The sequence below is a fragment of the Salvelinus alpinus genome, chromosome 4, assembly GCF_045679555.1.
Source record: "Salvelinus alpinus chromosome 4, SLU_Salpinus.1, whole genome shotgun sequence".
In the NCBI taxonomy this organism is placed as follows: domain Eukaryota; kingdom Metazoa; phylum Chordata; class Actinopteri; order Salmoniformes; family Salmonidae; genus Salvelinus; species Salvelinus alpinus.
This window is the reverse complement of record NC_092089.1, coordinates 19,181,370-19,200,753: the sequence shown is the minus strand read 5'-3', so window position 1 is coordinate 19,200,753 and position 19,384 is coordinate 19,181,370. Positions and strand designations below refer to the sequence as shown.

At 45.2% G+C, this 19,384-nt stretch overlaps 2 protein-coding genes across 7 annotated transcripts; one reads left to right on the top strand and one right to left on the bottom strand.

Annotated features, from left to right (window-relative positions):
* Positions 1 to 41: 41 nt before the first annotated feature.
* Positions 42 to 2,942, top strand: rbfa (ribosome binding factor A). Its single transcript, XM_071395828.1, has 7 exons — positions 42 to 639; positions 925 to 955; positions 1,159 to 1,329; positions 1,634 to 1,746; positions 1,955 to 2,039; positions 2,137 to 2,186; positions 2,278 to 2,942. Exons 1-7 carry the CDS (start codon positions 395 to 397, stop codon positions 2,648 to 2,650), a joined length of 1,068 nt encoding a protein of 355 aa, XP_071251929.1. The 5' UTR covers positions 42 to 394; the 3' UTR covers positions 2,651 to 2,942.
* On the bottom strand, positions 2,943 to 19,290 carry zfat (zinc finger and AT hook domain containing). 6 transcript variants are annotated; one of them, XM_071395814.1, is made up of 17 exons: positions 19,220 to 19,290; positions 15,683 to 15,889; positions 14,784 to 15,065; positions 12,741 to 12,923; positions 11,765 to 11,912; positions 11,108 to 11,471; positions 9,666 to 11,016; positions 9,264 to 9,496; positions 9,042 to 9,126; positions 8,638 to 8,787; positions 7,584 to 7,757; positions 7,230 to 7,318; positions 6,906 to 7,044; positions 4,672 to 4,796; positions 4,451 to 4,571; positions 4,148 to 4,293; positions 2,943 to 3,948 (listed from the first exon to the last, which is right to left on the bottom strand). In XM_071395814.1, exons 2-17 carry the CDS (start codon positions 15,867 to 15,869, stop codon positions 3,721 to 3,723), a joined length of 4,005 nt encoding a protein of 1,334 aa, XP_071251915.1. In that variant the 5' UTR covers positions 15,870 to 15,889; positions 19,220 to 19,290; the 3' UTR covers positions 2,943 to 3,720. The 6 variants fall into 6 exon arrangements, with proteins under 6 accessions (XP_071251915.1, XP_071251914.1, XP_071251916.1 ...); XM_071395813.1 differs by lacking the exon at positions 19,220 to 19,290 and adding an exon at positions 16,767 to 17,273; XM_071395815.1 differs by lacking the exon at positions 19,220 to 19,290 and adding an exon at positions 16,767 to 17,273 and having other exon boundaries at positions 15,725 to 15,889.
* Between the last annotated feature and the right edge of the window lie 94 nt (positions 19,291 to 19,384).

Below are 19,384 nucleotides of genomic sequence, written 5' to 3'. Positions count from 1 at the left end.
TATAAGATATTTTGAACGATAGTGTCCCGTTCTCCCAGGCTGCTGGCCTGTAGTAGGTTTAGATCGGGCTAAAGTAGTGGAGTAGTGGTGAGGTTTTAATGGGTGCAGGGTTAGTTGGTAGGGCAATTGTTTCACAAAGTGTAATGAATACATACTACAGAACAGTAGGCAGATACACAGCCAATACAGTAGGTGGCGGCTTGCACCTATAACATTTGTTTTCCACAATACCAAAAAATAAGTAGCTTTGACAACGATTGCTTCTGCCTTAACCCGTTCTTCAGACAGACATTACTAGTTGCGCAGGGTGATGTTTATATACATGCTAGCTAGGTAGCTGGTGTGCGACCGAAGAAATCCCTAGCTTTTTAAAGGTTTGAGTAACATATTGATTATGTTTGGAATTAATACATACTCAAGAGTAAAACAATGTCTAGTTCTTCAGCATTACGCGAGCAGTTGTATGGCTATGAAGAAACGGACCAGCGGCAGTGTCGAACTTGATCCTCAGCATCGAGTCCATCATTTGAACTGCGAGCACCGTTCAGTCTCATCAGTTTGTCATGACAGAAGAGATTTTCACACTTCTTCCAAGTGTGCTGGTAAAAACCTGTTGAGGAAGTTTGTCAACAAAACAAAGTAAGAGAACGTTATGGTTTGACGTTTTGGTAGCAAGCCCTGAGTTTTCTGATTTGATTCATCATGTCTTGCTAGCCTAGCTCTGAAGTTTCAAGTAATCAGCCGACAGCCTAGTAGTACTCTTGCTAGCCTGTTTAGTCTGAGCCGTCATGTCAAATCCTTGTCACGCCAAACATGTTTGGCTTGACAATGACAGTTGTTGGCATGAGCACAAACGGATCAGGTACCAGGCTCCTCTTCTGCTATGACTTGAGTAACGTTTTCTTCATTGCATGTCTTCAACAGGAAGAAGCTCTGGTATGAAACACCGCCCCAGGTTGGTACACTGTCTCATGTCATGATTTAGATTGTATTTGTGCTTATTCTCAGCCTGGTCCCTGATATGTTTGTGCAACGCCTGTTCTGTTGTTGTCATTGGCATACCAATTCCATAAGGAGTTGTCAAGACAGTAGAAACAGACTGGCACTCAGGCTTGCTGTATCCGGTTTCACACTTTAACCTTTGTCTAATTCTGACAGGGGCCACCGTCCAGTCAGCTCAGTGCTCTGAAGCCACCTAAGAAACGAAGCCAAGAGGACAACATGCGCACCAGAATCCTCAACTCCATCCTGTACAAGGCCATCACTGATCTACTGAGCTCCCCTGAAGTCAACTATGAGGTCTACAACTACAGTGTGGACATCTCAAGGGTAGGAATAACCTAGCCTGGGTGCCGGTGTGTTTGTGCAATCATGCCAACTCCCTGTCACTCATTGTAATGTTTGGCTGGACAATGACAGCATTGAGCACTTGCCGAGCTGGGACCAGGCTAGGAAGTACTTCAGCTTGGTCTGAAATATTCAATGACATTTTGGTAATACAAGGTAGCTTCATACAATTGGTGTCAGTATTGTGTACAGTTCCATCCTATCCCTCTCAGCACTGCCTGGACTGCGCCAAAATGCAAAGTCCTTCTGTTTGAGTTGTTATAATATTGCGTGTGTGTCACATCAGGTGTCACTGCCTGCAGACTTCTCTAGTTGCCGGGTCTATTGGAAAACCAGTGGTGTGTCAGAGAGGGATGACCAGATTCAGCAAGCACTGGACAAGAGCAGCCCTCGTATAAGGTAAGCACTCGCTCAGAAAATAGCAGTACTCTTCTCTTTCTGTGATGATTGTTTCTAGCCTGGTTCCAGATCTATGTGTTCTTGCCAACGGTCCATGTCAAGACAAAACATGACAAGGAGTTGGCAGGATAGCACACAGAGAGACTGACACTCAGGCTAGGTTGTTTCAGGATGATGTTAGAGAGAACCCCTGTGCTGTTCTTAACAGGTACCTCATTATGGCTCATCAAACCCTTGGTGGTGTCCCTCCTTTGGTTTTCATAAAGGATAAACAGTACGCAGCCATGTCTGAGGTAATTGGCATTTCATATTCATTAGAACACAAACAATATTCAACATTTTATGAAAGACTGTGCTGATGAACTTTGTGCTTGTGGACTGTACTGTTAGGTTGAAAACCTACTCAAGATGGCTGACTTTGGTCCTGAAGATGGACTGGGGTGAGAAAGTCTTAATGATGACTGGGGCTCAAATAGTAAATACAGTCAAGTGAGTTTTTGAAGTTGACTTAATACATCTAATTTCTTCCAGAGAACGACAACATGTAGTGGAATCAGCACAGCCCAGCACGTCTAAAAAACCTGTGCTGTTCGGGGTTGACCACGACGCTCTCAACAAACAGATCCTGGACTACAAACTGAGGGTCAAAGACACTACCTCGAACACCCTGGCACCAGAGCTCACACTGCAGCAGCTGGAGGTGCTGGCAGAGTACAGGAAGCAGAAGATAATGGAGAAGAAGAAGAAGTCTAAACGACCCGTTGACGATGACATCACTCCTAAGGAGTACCTTCTGTCCAGACGCAGCCAGGGTCAGGAGAGGGAGGAGGAGGACGGCCGGGCATTCAGCCAGGAAGACGACCAGGTCAGAGAACTCATGGCTGAGGAGAGCAGGAAGTCCTAGATGCTTAGTTGGAAAGGTGAAAGGTGAAAGGTTAGTGACGAAACATCACAACTTGTAATCCCGGTTATCATCTCCATCACAGACTTTCCTATTTGGAAGTCCAACTTGGGAGAGTCGTTCAAGTGGTTGTTTCTCCGTCTGAACCTTGTATTTCTCACTTCCGAGGAGCATTGGAAAGCAACATGAATGACCAGTGTGCTGGAGATCCACTCTTCTTACGTGTGTTTTGGTTGTTTTACACCAGAGATCAGACATGGGTGAATTGTTCATGTCAATAAACACTTTCAAGGTATTGAGTTTGTCATGATCCATTTAATTGTTCATTGACTACCATTCCAATAGGTGTAGAAATATTAGTCAACAGGATGGGGGGGGTGTATAGAAAAGCATGATCAACAATCTAGTCCTATAAAGAATCCAGTCCTGTAAATGATCCGTTGTAAACATTAAAGGCACATCATGCCAAAACTGCAACTATGTTGTTAGCTAAGTAAGGCTGAGATGCAATCTGAAAAGGCTCTTGTCATTTTAAAAGGTCATTTCCGATTAAGATGACCTCTGCAGCGTTTGCCTTGAATGGGATCTCTGCGAACGCGGTAACATAGCCTTTCAAAGGCTCATTGTCGACAGCGTTACAGATTGAATCCCGCCATGAATATTTTAATTATCCACATTTTATTCCCTTACTAAATTACTTATACACTTGTATAAAAAGTACATTCCAATCTTGTTTTCTAAGAAAAGCCTTTGATATATTAAGTTGAATTAACATAAGGAAATGCTAATCACAGAGAAAAGGCATAAGTGATGAAATGATACATTTCAAGCCACTATGTTATTCCAATCAAAGCCATTGGAGATTGGTTGTGGGTTTCATAGAGCAAGCCAGGGTGGAGTTCAATAGGGCACACTGTAGAAAAATGTCTAGCAACGGAACAATACAAATCTATGTTCTAATTGGACAAGTTCAGGTAATATCTCCCCGTTTTCAAAATGTCTTCCACCTACTGAATGACCCGGGATGAAACTGTTGACTGCTCCTCCATGCCTGCACCAACGCTCTGTCCTGCTCAGATAGATTCCACAGTATGCTCCTCGGTCTGCACAGCCTCTTGGACATAGACAATGAACTGGGAGGCGTCCTCTCCCTGAGTGTACACGGTGACCGTCTCCATGCCCTCCACATCATCAGACGACACCACCAGATGGTGCTCCTCACCCAGCCCCATGGAGGCTGTCTGCTGGAAGGGGTCCTGGATCATCACAGTGTGGCTCCCCTGCTCCTCCTCCTCAGTCACCTGGAAGATGGTGGAAAGAGGATTGGAATGTGTTGGAGAGGGATGTCCTAAATGGCAACATATTCCCTATTGACAAGGGCCCAAGCACCATATTCCCTTTTATAGTGCACTACGTTTGACCAGAGGGCCCTGGTCAAAAGTAGTGCACTATTGGCACCCTATTCCCTTTATAGTGCACTACGTTTGACACTGCTCTTACCTGCTCCACCACGGTCACTCTGCCAGGGACCATGGCCACCATGGAGGCTGCTGTGGCATCATTAGACTCTGCCCCCAGCTCAATGATCTGCTGCAGGATGTTAACCGCTGTGGGATCCAGCCCTTCTGTGGTGGTCGACACCACCCCTAAGCAGAGCATTCCAATACATTAAACACAGTGAGGGAAACCAAGGATACATAAACTCTTTGTCACTCTGTTGTATGTGGCTTGACAAGGAGCAATGGCAAGAGTACAAACAGATCTGGGACCAGGCTAACTTAAGTGCTGACTACTTGTCCTAACCGTTCTCTGTGAACCTGAGGTCCTGGAGGGCCGACACGGCAGCTTCGGTCCCCTGAGGGTCCTCTGTCTCAGTGATGTGGAGGTACTGGGTAAGGGGCTCCTCCACTGACTGCTCCACCACCTCAGAACAAACACACACTTAACACGGGGTCTAGACATAGAAAAACATCTTAATATTGACCATATATATATCACCATGCCGTGACTGTATGAAACCTTACCTCCCATTGGTTGAGACCAAGCACGTCACTCTGAATCACTTTGAGGCCATGCTTGTTCTTCAGGTGTCTGTTCATCTCCCACTTGGTACCGTACACATAGTCACACACAGGACACTTCACTCCACCTAGAGATACAGGACATAGTCACACACAGGACACTTCACTCCACCTAGAGATACGGGACACTTCACTCCACCTAGAGATACAGGACATAGTCACACACAGTACACTTCACTCTACCTAGAGATACAGGACAGTCTCACACGGGACACTCTACCTAGAGATACAGGACAGTCTCACACGGGACACTTCACCTAGAGATACAGCACAGTCTCACACGGGACACTTCACCTAGAGATACAGCACAGTCTCACACGGGACACTTCACCTAGAGATACAGGACAGTCTCACACGGGACACTTCACTCTACCTAGAGATACAGGACAGTCACACAAAGGACACGTCACTCTACCTAGAGATACAGGTCACTCCACCTAGAGATACAGGACAGTCTCACACGGGACACTTAACTCTACCTAGAGACACGGGACACTTCACTCCACCTAGAGATACAGGACATAGTCACACACGGGACACTTCACTCCACCTAGATACAGGACAGTCTCACACGGGACACTTCACTCCACCTAGAGATACAGGACAGTCTCACACGGGACACTTCACTCTACCTAGAGATACGGGACATAGTCACACACAGGACACTTCACTCCACCTAGAGATACAGCACATAGTCAAACACAGGACACTTCACTCCACCTAGAGATACTGGACATAGTCACACACAGGACACTTCACTCCACCTAGAGATACAGGACATAGTCACACACAGGACACTTCACCCCACCTAGAGATACAGGACATAGTCACACACAGGACACTTCACTCTACCTAGAGATACAGGACATAGTCACACACAGGACACTTCACTCCACCTAGAGATACAGGACATAGTCACACACAGGACACTTCACTCTACCTAGAGATACAGGACATAGTCACACACAGGACACTACCTGGTTGGAGAGAGGTACCAAAGCACTTGTATTAGTAATTTAATAAGAACATTTTCATAGGGAACAGAAACAGTGTGCAGGTTTCTCCTCTGTTTTTACTGAGTCAAGACCGATTCCAGGTCCTCGTTTTACTGAGTCAAGACCGATTCCAGGTCCCCTGTTTTACTGAGTCAAGACCGATTCCAGGTCCCCTGTTTTACTGAGTCAAGACCGATTCCAGGTCCTCTGTTTTACTGAGTCAAGACCGATTCCAGGTCCCCTGTTTTACTGAGTCAAGACCGATTCCAGGTCCTCTGTTTTACTGAGTCAAGACCGATTCCAGGTCCTCTGTTTTACTGAGTCAAGACCGATTCCAGGTCCTCTGTTTTACTGAGTCAAGACCGATTCCAGGTCCTCTGTTTTACTGAGTCAAGACCGATTCCAGGTCCCCTGTTTTACTGAGTCAAGACCGATTCCAGGTCCCCTGTTTTACTGAGTCAAGACCGATTCCAGGTCCTCTGTTTTACTGAGTCAAGACCGATTCCAGGTCCTCTGTTTTACTGAGTCAAGACCGATTCCAGGTCCTCTGTTTTACTGAGTCAAGACCGATTCCAGGTCCCCTGTTTTACTGAGTCAAGACCGATTCCAGGTCCCCTGTTTTACTGAGTCAAGACCGATTCCAGGTCCTCTGTTTTACTGAGTCAAGACCGATTCCAGGTCCTCTGTTTTACTGAGTCAAGACTGATTCCAAGTCCTCTGTTTTAATGAGTAAAGACCGATTCCAGGTTTTATTTTGGAGATGGGTCTACCGGAACTGACATGACTGATTTTTTAAATTGAACCTTTATTTAACCTTTATTTAACTAGGCAAGTCAGTTAAGAACATATTCTTATTTACAATGACGGCCTACCAAAAGGCAAAATACCTCCTGCGGGGACGGCGGCTGGGATTGAATATAAAAAATATATATATATTATGTAAATATAGGACAAAACACACCACACAACATAAAGAGAGACCTAACACAACAACATAGCAACACATGACAACACAACATGGTAGCAACACAAAACAGGGTACAAACATTATTGGGCACAGACAACAGCAAAAAGGTAGAGAAAACAATACTTGTTTTCCCCCTATTAAACTTAGTTGAATACATTGACTAGGTCTTTCTGGATAAGAGCGTCTGCTAAGTGTGTCTCTGCTGAGCGACTCACCTTGCTGCTCCACAGCCTCAGAGGTGGCTGGCCCAGGCCCTGCGTTACAGTACTCCTGGTTGGGGTGCTTCTTGCTGTAATGTCTCTTCAGGGGTCCTGCTATGTTACAGGAGTAGTGACAGTGGCCGCAGCGGTAGGGCTGTGGAAAACACATTCCAATTGGCTTCCAACAATAATGAAGACTAGAAAGGGAACATTGTGCGCTCCCTTAAGCTGTCCAGTGTATTTCATGGCAGTGGAAGTTTAACTTGTTAGAGGCTGGTGTTGATACGTTGATGCTAGTGACTGTATTATAAAAGCTTTATATAGAGACAGCCTGATTACCTTGAAAGAGGCGTGCTGCTCCATGTGTCGTACCAGTAGAGGTTTCTGTGCAGCGCTGTAATCACACTCTGTACATTTGAACTGCTTACCTACAGTATGGAGGGACAGAGACAGGACGACAATACCCACCTGCTGGTTAGTACAGTCAAAGAGAAAATGCTTACATGTTAACTACCCCCACTAGATCCCAAATGGCACCCTATTCCATATATAGTGCACTACTATTGACCAGAGCCCTATATAGTGCACTACTTTTGACCAGCAACTCTGGTCAAAAGTAGTGCACTATATAGGGAATAGCATACCATTTGGGACTCATCCTAGATCTCAACGCGTTTGTGTGTTTTCTCTCACCGTCCTCTGTGTGCATCAGCTTGTGGCTCTTCAGAGTGACCTTGGACTTGAACTTCTTGCCACACATGTCACACAGGTGTGTCTTCTCCGTGGTGTGTCTGCTCATGTGGGCCTTCAGGTTGCTCTTACTGCGGCTGGCGTAGTCACACAGGGAACACTTGAAGGGCTTCACTCCTAACAGGGAAGAGATACAGTGGCTTTTACATTTTGGTCATTTAGCAGACACTCTTATCCAGAGGTATTTACAATCAGTAGTTATTTAGCAGACACTCTTATCCAGAGGGATTTACAGTCAGTAGTCATTTAGCAGACACTCTAATCCAGAGGGATTTACAGTCAGTAGTTATTTAGCAGACACTCTTATCCAGAGGGATTTACAGCCAGTAGTTATTTAGCAGACACTCTAATCCAGAGGGATTTACAGACAGTAGTTATTTAGCAGACACTCTAATCCAGAGGGATTTACAGTCATTAGTCATTTAGCAGACACTCTAATCCAGAGGGATTTACAGTCAGTAGTCATTTAGCAGACACTCTAATCCAGAGGGATTTACAGTCAGTAGTCATTTAGCAGACACTCTAATCCAGAGGGATTTACAGTCAGTAGTTATTTAGCAGACACTCTTATCCAGAGGGATTTACAGTCAGTAGTTATTTAGCAGACACTCTAATCCAGAGGGATTTACAGTCAGTAGTTATTTAGCAGACACTCTTATCCAGAGGGATTTAAAGTCAGTAGTCATTTAGCAGACACTCTTATCCAGAGCGATTTACAGTCAGTGGTTATTTAGCAGACACTCTAATCCAGAGAGATTTACAGTCAGTGCGTTCAACTAAGGTAGGTAAGACAACCACACATCACAGCGGTAAGACAACCACACATCACATTCGTTGCAAGCAAAACTTTCCTCTAAAAAGTTAAGTGTGGTAGTTGCTATTGCCTTTTAGCAGGTGTAGAAAACCACTTTGGGCCACCACAGAGTCCAACAGTAGAAGTCATTATAGGGAATAGGATGGCATTTGGTACGCAGCCTAATGAGATTGATTGTCCTACCTTGGTGAGCCCAGATGTGCTGCTGCAGATCAGCTCCGTTCCTCATGAAGTAGCTGTCACAGTAAGGACACTTAGAAGCCCTCTTCCCGATCAAGCCCTTCATCTGCACCCTCACCCCAAGCGCCTCGGAGATGGTGTTCATCGGCGTATCTGCAGGTAAGAGATGGTTTTACCTACATAGCCAGTGTCCTGTCCAGGGGCTGTACATGTACATTAAAGCTGCCTCAAGATTCAGAAACAGGATAGGCTCCTGCCCTATGGGCCGTTCTGGCTCTGACAAGGCTTATTTACCTTCCTGGCTCCAATCAGGAAATGGGTATGATATTTTGGATTTAAACATCATTAACGTTGTGCTGTTGTAATAGAACACCAAACAAAGATGGGGCTTAGTTCCGGTCTCTTACCTGGATGAAAGTTCTTGATATGATGTTTAAGTTTATCTTCAGTGAACGTTTCCTCACACACAGGGCAAGCAACGCTTTTCTTCTCCTTAATATTGGATTAATTGATGTTAAGAATCCACAATCGTCAACAAACAGACATTTCAATGTAATAATGATCAGATTATGTGACCCCCCCTATGGGCCCTGGTCAAAAGTAGGGTTCCATTTGGACCCCAGACTCACGTTGTCAAAGTGTGTTTTGAGGTGGGCCTGCAGCTTGTACTTGTCAGGTGTGCAGTACTGACAGTGTTCCATGGGGCACTGGAGCAGGATGTTACTGTGTCTCTGGATCAGATGTCGCTTCAGACAGTTCTTGGTGATGGAAGAATAGCTGCACTGGGTACAGTAATGTAGATGCTCTTTTGTGTGAGTACGCACATGCATGTTGTAGTGCACCTGGTACCAGAAGAGCTTTCCTAGACGGGGAACAAAAAAACACCTGGCTAAAAAAACAGCTGCTTTACAGATGAATTACCAACACATAGGAAATGATGAAAGAGCTGAAATTACAAACTTGTAAAAATGCAACTTATACTGCTAGAAAAATGATTTCTATGTCAATATATTTGTGTGATATATTCTTACCACAGTATTCACATTCCAGGTCCCCGTATACTTTTCGGATTCTGTCAAAGACAACCATGTTCAGCTGCCTTTTCTGCAACTTATCTAGAATCTGTTGGAAAGCGCTCCTCTCCTCCGTTGTGCCATCTTCTCCTTGTGGGCCAGCTGAAGCGTTTGTTTGACCTATGACCTCCCCCTGAATCAGAACCAAAGACCGGAGAGTCTCCTCAACATGACCTTGTGATGTTGATGAAGAACTTTTGTCTTCTTCTGGATGCTGCTGGTGGCCCACTGACTCCTCCTTGCCTGAAGGCCTTTCTACCAAAGTGTCTTGTTCAGCCACAATGGCGTTATTCTCCCCATGAGGCTTGTCTTCCTCCACCAGTGTCTTATCAGGTCTCTCCTCACTGATTACTTCCTGGGTCGTGCCTTTGCTTGCTGTCTGGGTTTGTTCAGGACTGATTGGCTCAGTTCTGTCTTGTAGAGTCTCAGTCTCTTGTACAGGTTGGTTCAACACGCATGTCTCTACAGTCTGCCCCTCAGGGCCCGGATCAGGGACCACCTGTTCCTCCTCATCCCCCAGCCCCTCTCCCTGTTCCTCCCCCTCTCCCAGCCCTTCCTCCTGTTCCTCTCCCTGCTCCTCTGAAGGGTCATCACCAGTGAGGGCCTTCTCCTGCTCCTCCGAAGGGTCACCAGTGAGGGCCTCCTCCTGCTCCTCTGAAGGGTCACCAGTGAGGGCCTCCTCCTGCTCCTCTGAAGGGTCACCAGTGAGGGCCTCCTCCTGCTCCTCTGAAGGGTCACCAGTGAGGGCCTCCTCCTGCTCCTCTGAAGGGTCACCAGTGAGGGCTTCCTCCTGCTCCTCTGAAGGGTCACCAGTGAGGGCCTCCTCCTGCTCCTCTGAAGGGTCACCAGCGAGGGCCTCCTCCTCCTCCTGCTGGGCGTTGAGTAGAGATAGCTCCTCAGCCATTCTGATCTCATCCTGTCTCAGCATCTCTCTCTTGATGTCGTCCCCCGGCTCCAGCAGACAGAAGCTGCTGTTGATGGACTCTGAGAACCCAGCCGCCTCCTCTGACTCTGGGTGAGCCTCCTTCAGGTGGGCCTTCAGCCGCACGGAGCTGACAAACTTCTGCTGGCAGGCGGCACACACGTAGAGGAAGGGATGCTTACGGACGTGAGCCTGGAGAGCCTGGAACTTGGTGCAGCCGTGGTCACACAACTCGCAGCCGAATGGCCTCTCGCTACCGTGGACCATCATGTGGCGGTCACGGTCCAGCTCGTTCTTGAACTTGCGGTCGCAGATCTGGCAGTCGTAGAGGAGCTGCCTCTTGCCTTCTCTGGTCTGTAGACTGTACTCATGGTACGAGTCCTTCACCTTCATAATAATACATGTTATTAATAACATCTCATAATAAAGACCGTATAAAGGCATATGATAGATTTTTAAAAAGAGAGCGGTCCTTCACCTTCTTGTCCTCTAGGTCGTGGCTCTCCCTCATGTGTTTGAGCAGGTTCTTCACATCAGAGTACTTCTTCTTGCAGAAGAGACAGTGCTGCTTGATCTTGTGGTGAACTCTCTCCACGTGCACCTTGAGGTGGCCCTTGCTGAGGCACTGGAAGGAGCAGTGTTCACAGCTGAACTTCTCTCCCGTGTGCTTGCGCATGTGAACGCTGAGGTTGGCTTTGATGGCGCTGGCGTAGTCGCAGTGTGGGCACTTGAAGGGCTTCTCGTTGGTGTGGGTTCGCAGATGGGCCTGCAAGGAGTGGCGGAACTTGAAGACCTTGTTGCAGTATTCGCAGGTGAAGATCTTCAACTGGGTCTGGCCTATTCTGTATGAACGAGGAATGTTGCAATACACATACAGTACAACCAAATATGTGTTGCTGTTTTTACAAAGTAACTTGCCAAAATTCTATTTGAGCTATAGCAAAAACATGTTTGTATCTACAGTAACAATGCTGAAATCTGTTGTTGACACATCCATTAAAGTGTTACATATAGTAGCCTAGACTATGCCATTGATTCAGTTCACTCAAGCCATCATTATGTTTCTTAATGCCACAATACAGTCTGGGTACTTTATCTTCATCTGCTGTGTGGTGTACAACCCAAACGTCTGTACCTGTTTGACTTTAATGGCACTTCATAAGCAGCTTGTTGTATGGAATATTCCTGAAATCCTCTCTTCTGTCCTGCCTCCTGAGGGTCTGTGTCTGCTGTAGCAACCGGCTCAGCCGGGGTTGCCTCGATCGGCACTATCCTTGTCGCACCTAAATAAACAAATACACAGACAGATAAACGTTTAGACAGCCTAGGTACAAAGACAAGTCATCGGGAATACATAGACTATAAACTTTCCTGATTTTTCATACATAAAACTCTGAAAATGTACCAACAGCAACATTGTGAATCTATACTTCTCTGGATAAAATCTGAAGATCCTCTAGTTGATCCATGTGCACCCCCAATGGCACCCTATTCCCTACAGCCTATTCCCTATGGGCCCTGGTCAAAAGTAGCACACCATGTAGGTAGTAGGGTGCCATTTGGGGCGCATCCATATAGTTGTAACTTACCAGGAAGTGCCTCATGAGCGGTCAAAACCACACTGATAATAATGTAGTTGTAACTTACCAGGAAGTGCCTCATGAGCGGTCAGAACCACACTGATAATAATGTAGTTGTAACTTACCAGGAAGTGCCTCATGAGCGGTCAGAACCATACTGATAATAATGTAGTTGTAACTTACCAGGAAGTGCCTCATGAGTGGTCAGAACCACACTGATAATAATGTAGTTGTAACTTACCAGGAAGTGCATCATGAGTGGTCAGAACCACACTGATGATAACGTAGTTGTAACTTACCAGGAAGTGCCTCATGAGCGGTCAGAACCACACTGATGATAATGTAGTTGTAACTTACCAGGAAGTGCCTCATGAGCGGTCAGAACCACACTGATGATAATGTAGTTGTAACTTACCAGGAAGTGCCTCATGAGCGGTCAGAACCACACGGATGATAATGTAGTTGTAACTTACCAGGAAGTTCCTCATGAGCGGTCAGAACCACACTGATGATAATGTAGTTGTAACTTACCAGGAAGTGCCTCATGAGCGGTCAGAACCACACTGATGATGGGGTTCTTGGTGCCTCCTGCTGGTTCCTGCTCCTTCACAAGGGAAACCTTCTCAGAGCGGAGTGGCCGTGGCCTCTTTGAGCTTCTCTCCCTATCCTCCTCTTTGCCTTCTGCTGCGCCAGGTTGAGCCTCAAACTCTTTGTCTGTGGGGGAGAGATCATGAAAACTAAGCATCAATCAATAAAACAGAGCAGATAGACATTTAGATGGTGAACATATGGATAGACATTTAGATGGTGAACATATTGATATAGACATTTATATGGTATAGATATAGACATTTAGATGGTGAACATATAGATATAGACATTTAGATGGTATAGATATAGACATTTAGATGGTGAACATATTGACATATGGTGAGACATTTAGATGGTGAACATATAGATATAGCTCTTTCCATGACATCGATTGACCAGGTGAATCCAGGTGAAAGCTATGATCCCTTATTGATGTCACTTGCTAAATCCACTTCAATCAGAGACATGGATTTTGTATGTGTGCCATTCAGAGGGTGAATAGGCAAGACAAAAGATTTAAGTGCCTTTGAACGGGGTATGGTAGTAGGTGCCAGGAGCACCAGATTGTGTCAAGAACTGCAACGCTGCTGGGTTTTTCACACTCAACAGTTTCCTGTGTGTATCAAGAATGGTCCACCACTCAAAGGACATCCAGCCAACTTGACACAACTGTGGGAAGCATTGGAGTCAACATGGGCTAGCATCCCTGTGGAACGCTTGACGGGAAGGGCGTGTATAAAATCGAGCACACATCCATGCAATCTCCATAGATAGACATTGGCAGTAGAATTGCCTTACTGATGAACTCAGTGACTTTCAATGTGGCACCGTCATAGGATGCCACCTTTCCAACAAGTCAGTTTGTATAATTTCTGCCCTGCTAGAGCTGCTCCGGTCAACTGTAAGTGCTTTTATTGTGAAGTGGAAACGTCTAGGAGCAACAACGGCTCAGACGCAAAGTGGTAGGCCACACAAGCTCACAGAAAAGGACTGCCGAGTGCTGAAGCACGTGGCACGTAAAAAATCACCTGTCCTCTGTTGCAACACTCACTACCGAGTTCCAAACTGCCTCTGGAAGCAACGTCAGCACAAGAACTGTTCGTCGGGAGCTTCATGAAATGGGTTTCCATGGTTGAGCTGCTGCACACAAGCCTAAGATCCCTATGCGCAATGCCAAGTGTCGGCTGGAGTGGTGTAAAGCTCGCCGCCATTGGACTCTGGAGCAGTGGAATCACGCTTCACCATCTGGCAGTCTGATGGACAAATCTGGGTTTGGTGGATGCCAGGAGAACACTACCTGCCCCAATGCATAGTGCCAACTGTAAAGTTTGGTGGAGGAGGAATAATGGTCTGGGGCTGTTTTTCATGGTTCGGGCTAGGCCCCTTAGTTCCAGAGAAGGGAAAGCTTAACGCTACAGCATACAATGACATTCTAGATGATTCTGTGCTTCCAACTTTGTGGCAACAGTTTGGGGAAGACTCTTTCCTGTTTCAGCATGACAATACCCCCGTACACAGAGAGAGGTTCATACAGAAATGGTTTGTCGAGATCGTTGTGGAAGAACTTGACTGGCCTGCAAAAAGCCCCGACCTCAACCCCATCGAACACCTTTGGGATGAATTGGAACGCTGACTGCGAGCCAGGCCTAATCGCCCAACCTCACTCTTGTGGCTGAATGGAAGCAAGTCCCCGCAGCAATGTTCCAACAACATCTAGTAGAAAACCTTCCCAGAAGAGTGGAGGCTGTTATACCAGCAAAAGGGGGGACCAACCCCATATTAATGCCCATGATTTTGGAATGAGATGTCTGACAGGCAGGTGTCCACATACCTTTGGCCATGTCGTGTATGGGCCCTGGTAAAAAGTAGTGAACTATATAGGGAATAGGATGCCATTTGGGACGTATCCCTAGATGGACCATAAAGCACTATTCTATTCCGATCTGTTCTAAACAGACATAAAACAGTTGACTTCACACATACCATTGTCCTCCTCCTGATCCTCATCCTCTCTGAGGTCTATCAAGCAGATGTGTTTCATGATCTGTCGTCTGTTGCCGAACACTCGGTTGCACTTCTTGCAGTCAAGGGCATTGTCGTCCTCTGGCTCTTCCTCGTCCACTGGCCCAGCTTCTGATTGGGCCTCTACTGTCTGTTGTTTCTGCTTTTTCTGGTTGGGGCTAGTAGTCTCTGCATTGGGCCCATCAGCTACAATCTTCTTGGTTGAGCCCTTAGGACGTCCTCGTTTTCTCTTAACAGGGCTATCTGTGGGGGAAATATGATCACTGCCATCAATCACTCTATTACACAAAGACAGACCTATAGTGCCGGTTTCCAAGACACAAATTAAGCCTAGTCCTGGATTAAAAAGAGCTGTCAAAATCGGGTTACAATCTGCTACAAATGTTTGAAGGACTACCGAGGCACTCAGTAGCCAATTATTCAGATCGTTTAACTTTGGTGAAAAACAAAGAAACACCATAATACGGTCAGTTGTTGCAATGCCCTATTATCCCTGGCTGCTTTGAAGAGGTGCTCACCTCCACCATTAGTATCCCTGGCTGCTTTGAAGAGGTGCTCACCTCCACCATTAGTATCCCTGGCTGCTTTGAAGAGGTGCTCACCTCCACCCTTAGTATCCCTGGCTGCTTTGAAGAGGTGCTCACCTCCACTATTAGTATCCCTGTCTGCTTTGAAGAGGTGCTCACCTCCACCTCCACCCTTAGTATCCCTGGCTGCTTTGAAGAGGTGCTCACCTCCACCATTAGTATCCCTGGCTGCTTTGAAGAGGTGCTCACCTCCACCATTAGTATCCCTGGCTGCTTTGAAGAGATGCTCACCTCCACCCTTAGTATCCCTGGCTGCTTTGAAGAGGTGCTCACCTCCACCTTTAGTATCCCTGGTTGCTTTGAGGAGGTGCTCACCTCCACCCTTCTCCAGTGGAGCTGTCAATGGCATGAGGGCCACAATGATGTCATCAGGGTTGAGCCCCTCTGTGTGGTGCTTCTCAGACACATGGGAGAGGAGCTGTGCTCGGTGTGGAGAGAACAGGTTGCACAGTTTACACATGAAGATGGAGGAAGTCCCACCTGTGAATTAACAGCCAGGCAGGCCAAGATTAATGTGTGTTTATGTACAAATTTGACTGTGGAAAAGGTTGACGGCCTAATAATAAGATCATTACACATTGAAAGTTTAATTGACAGTTGGTAGAGCATGGTGCTTGCAACGCCAGGATTGTGGGTTCGATTTCCACGGGGGACCAGTACAAGAAAAAGAAGAGAATGAAAATGTCGTTCTGGAGAAGAATGTCTGCTAAATGAATTCAATGGAAATTAGATATTTTCAATAGGCTGGCAGTGAATTGGCCTTTACATTGTGCGTGTGTGTCTCCTAGTGTGTTTAGTGTTAGTTCTGCGTGGTTCATTCTTTGGTCAGGGACTGTATATTTTTCATCTAGCTACCTACCTTTCATTCAAAATACTGAATTCAATCCTAGCTAGGGCCTACATGATCCAAGAAAGCCTAGCAACTACAAGCTGAGAATACTGAAATGGAATGAGGTCAGTGCAATATAGTTTATTGGTTTGCTCTGTGCAAACTCTGTAGCTCTCCAGACAGGTTTAGCTACCACTGCAACAGCAAAGATGGTTGAACTCCTGACTCCTCAGCAGTATGAATAAAGCTAGCTAAACGCTGGGAGAAACAGGAACAGTTTCGTGATAAATACTTTCTTTACAAACTAAATCCAATAACTTTAGGCCGGACATTTAGCTGCAATAAATGTGCTGTCAATGTTGTGGCTGGTCACGGTAATTATGTGCCCCACTTTTAGCATAGAATAAATTCCACATGAGTAATTTGACTACATCTGTTGGCTAGCTTGCTACTTTTACCTAGCTAAGAAATTTTATTTCTCCGAGATAGTACTGTACGAAGAGGTAAACAATCGAGTCGAGTACTTACCTGCAGTTGACGTCGCCATGTTTGTAAAATAAAACGTAATACCCTAAGAGTTACATAAATAAATGTACATATCTACATTACTTATTGAATAAGTAATTGAAAATCGTATTTTTATTTGTTTTGAGGAAGGTTTCTGGCGAATCTGCGACAACAAATATGGCGGATAGTCTTCCTGTGGAGAGAAAAGCAGGCTGGTTTGGGATGCCCTCCCCCTGTGGCTGGGATGACCAGAAGACATAGTCTACCGTTGATACATTTGTAAAAGGTTTCCACTCTATTCTTCTCTTTTGAATGGGATCGTGTACAGTATCATGATTGGTTACTCACGCCAAGATATATACGCCCAATGGTTATTAAATTTGTTCCCATAACAGTAGAAAACTGTAATTTATATAAATAATGTGATGAAATGATTAAGCTTAAAATTAATGTAGCCTACATGGATTTTGAATACAGGTGTGTTAACTGGCAAAACATTTAAATTTGTGAATGAATGTGCATTTTCTTCAGCAATCACTACCATTTTCAACCAGGTCCATAAAAATGTTAGGATAATAGTATGCTATAAACTGTGATATACATTATAAACATTCCACGGAATAAAATAAACAGTCAATCAATACACATTTGCAAAGTTTAATTTTTTGCAATAACAAACTGTATTGTCATTATTGATCGGTGACAATGCATCCAAATATCATCCATTGATTGCATCTTCTACATGTTAGGTTTCTCATAAAAACTACCAATGGGAATTAATTGCAGCCTTCTTCTCTGTTTGTACAAAAATAAATCTTTCCATCTCTTCATGAGTGACCCATTAAATCCCATCCATGCAGATTGAAGTTGTCCAAGCCAGTCAAAGTAAACACCCTCTCCCCAGCCTTCCATACAGGCTATAGCTGAGTGTAGGATGTTTACAGTAACTACACTCAGAAGGGAGAAGCTAGGATACTTCCATTTCCACAGCAGTAGAATTGGAAGTAAAGCGCACTCACTTGAGTCAGACACACTTTTTTTGTATGGGAAACAGATGTACAAACAATAACATTCAGTTATTTAAATGAAGATGCAAACCTGAGGTTGGTGGCACCTTAATAGGGTAGGACAGGCTTGTGGTAATTGCTGGAGCGGAATGGTATCAAACACATGGTTTCCATGCGTTTCCATGCCATTCCATTCATGCAGTTCTGGCCATTATTATGAGCCATCCTCCCCTCAGCAGCCTCCTGTGGTCCCGATCCACTTTTACTTGCAACCTCTTCCCTCATCCACTACGCCATACATACATCACTGGAGGGTTTACTCCAAGTGATGGGAGGAAGAGAAGGTGCTAATTTTGACTGGAATGCAGCCCTAGATCAACAACAACACTAGTCTAGGAGTCTGAGGAAGCCTGGAGCAGCAAACACCCTACTGAAAGCTAGAACATGTACATCACAGCTTCCAGTCGGGGATGTTTACAGTACCAGGCAACCAATCTTGACAACACACTGAACATATCTGTAAAGATGATACTACTGTATGCAGTCTGTCACTGATAATAGCAGCTAAGGAAATTGGAATTCAACTTTGACCTTGGTCGCCCCCTACAGGACTGTGAGAAAACATGAACAAGTCAAATAAGACAATACTGACAAGTTTATCTATCCATATATTACAACATTCAGTGTTGTTGTTATTCCATTGACTGTCTCCCTCATACGGTGTCATTTTAGAAACAGCAGAGATGGCGAACAACTTGACGTTGGATTTCAACGATCTGCCAGAATAATGGTGTAACTAACTCAGAACCTGGGTTGTGTGAAAAACATTCCATTTCAAATCTTGATCTGCATTATTATATTTTTTTCAGAGCCCTGCTACATCATAAATCGAAAAACAAGCTAGTTAGAAACATTAGGTAACAAAAAAAGCTAGTTATAGTATTTGATAAATTCAATCAGCATTAGAACAAGCTTCCTAGAAAATAGAGAAGCTAGCTTGCTTGACTTTAATATATGTGGTTTTTAAAAGAACGAACTTGTACTGCTAGCTACCGCTAGTGCTGCTAACCTCTGCAGAGTGCAATCAAGCACAAAGCTAGCAAGCTAACACGGGCAGAAGTACGCTGGAGAAAGGCCGACAAGTAGCTTCACAATATTGAACGTTAACATGGATTACTAGGTAGCGAACTACAGTTCTCTACTTGGCTTTAGTCGCCCGTCATTTAGCTAACTGACTTGCAAAAAACAGCCAAAAAAGTAATCTAGCAGATTAGCATATTCAGCTAGCCAGCTGTGCTATCCTTCCGAGTAAAGTCAAACATGCTAGCCAGCTGAGCTATCCTTCCGAGTAAAGTCAAACTCCTTCAGGCTTACTAGCGAGGCTTTGCTCCACTCAGACTGTCCTTCCCGCGACCATGCATAGAATAAACCAAGTACCACGAAAACGAAACGAGACTGAAGCCTCACCATACGATAATATCTTGCCGTTTTAAAGCACAACAGTTAAGTTTACCTCCGCCATTCTGTTTCCTTCTGTGTGACTCGCGCTTGTCTTTAGCATGACCTTTAGTTACCCGACACTAATATTGACGTAATTGTCATGGAAACAGAACTCCGCCTGCTACGTGGATT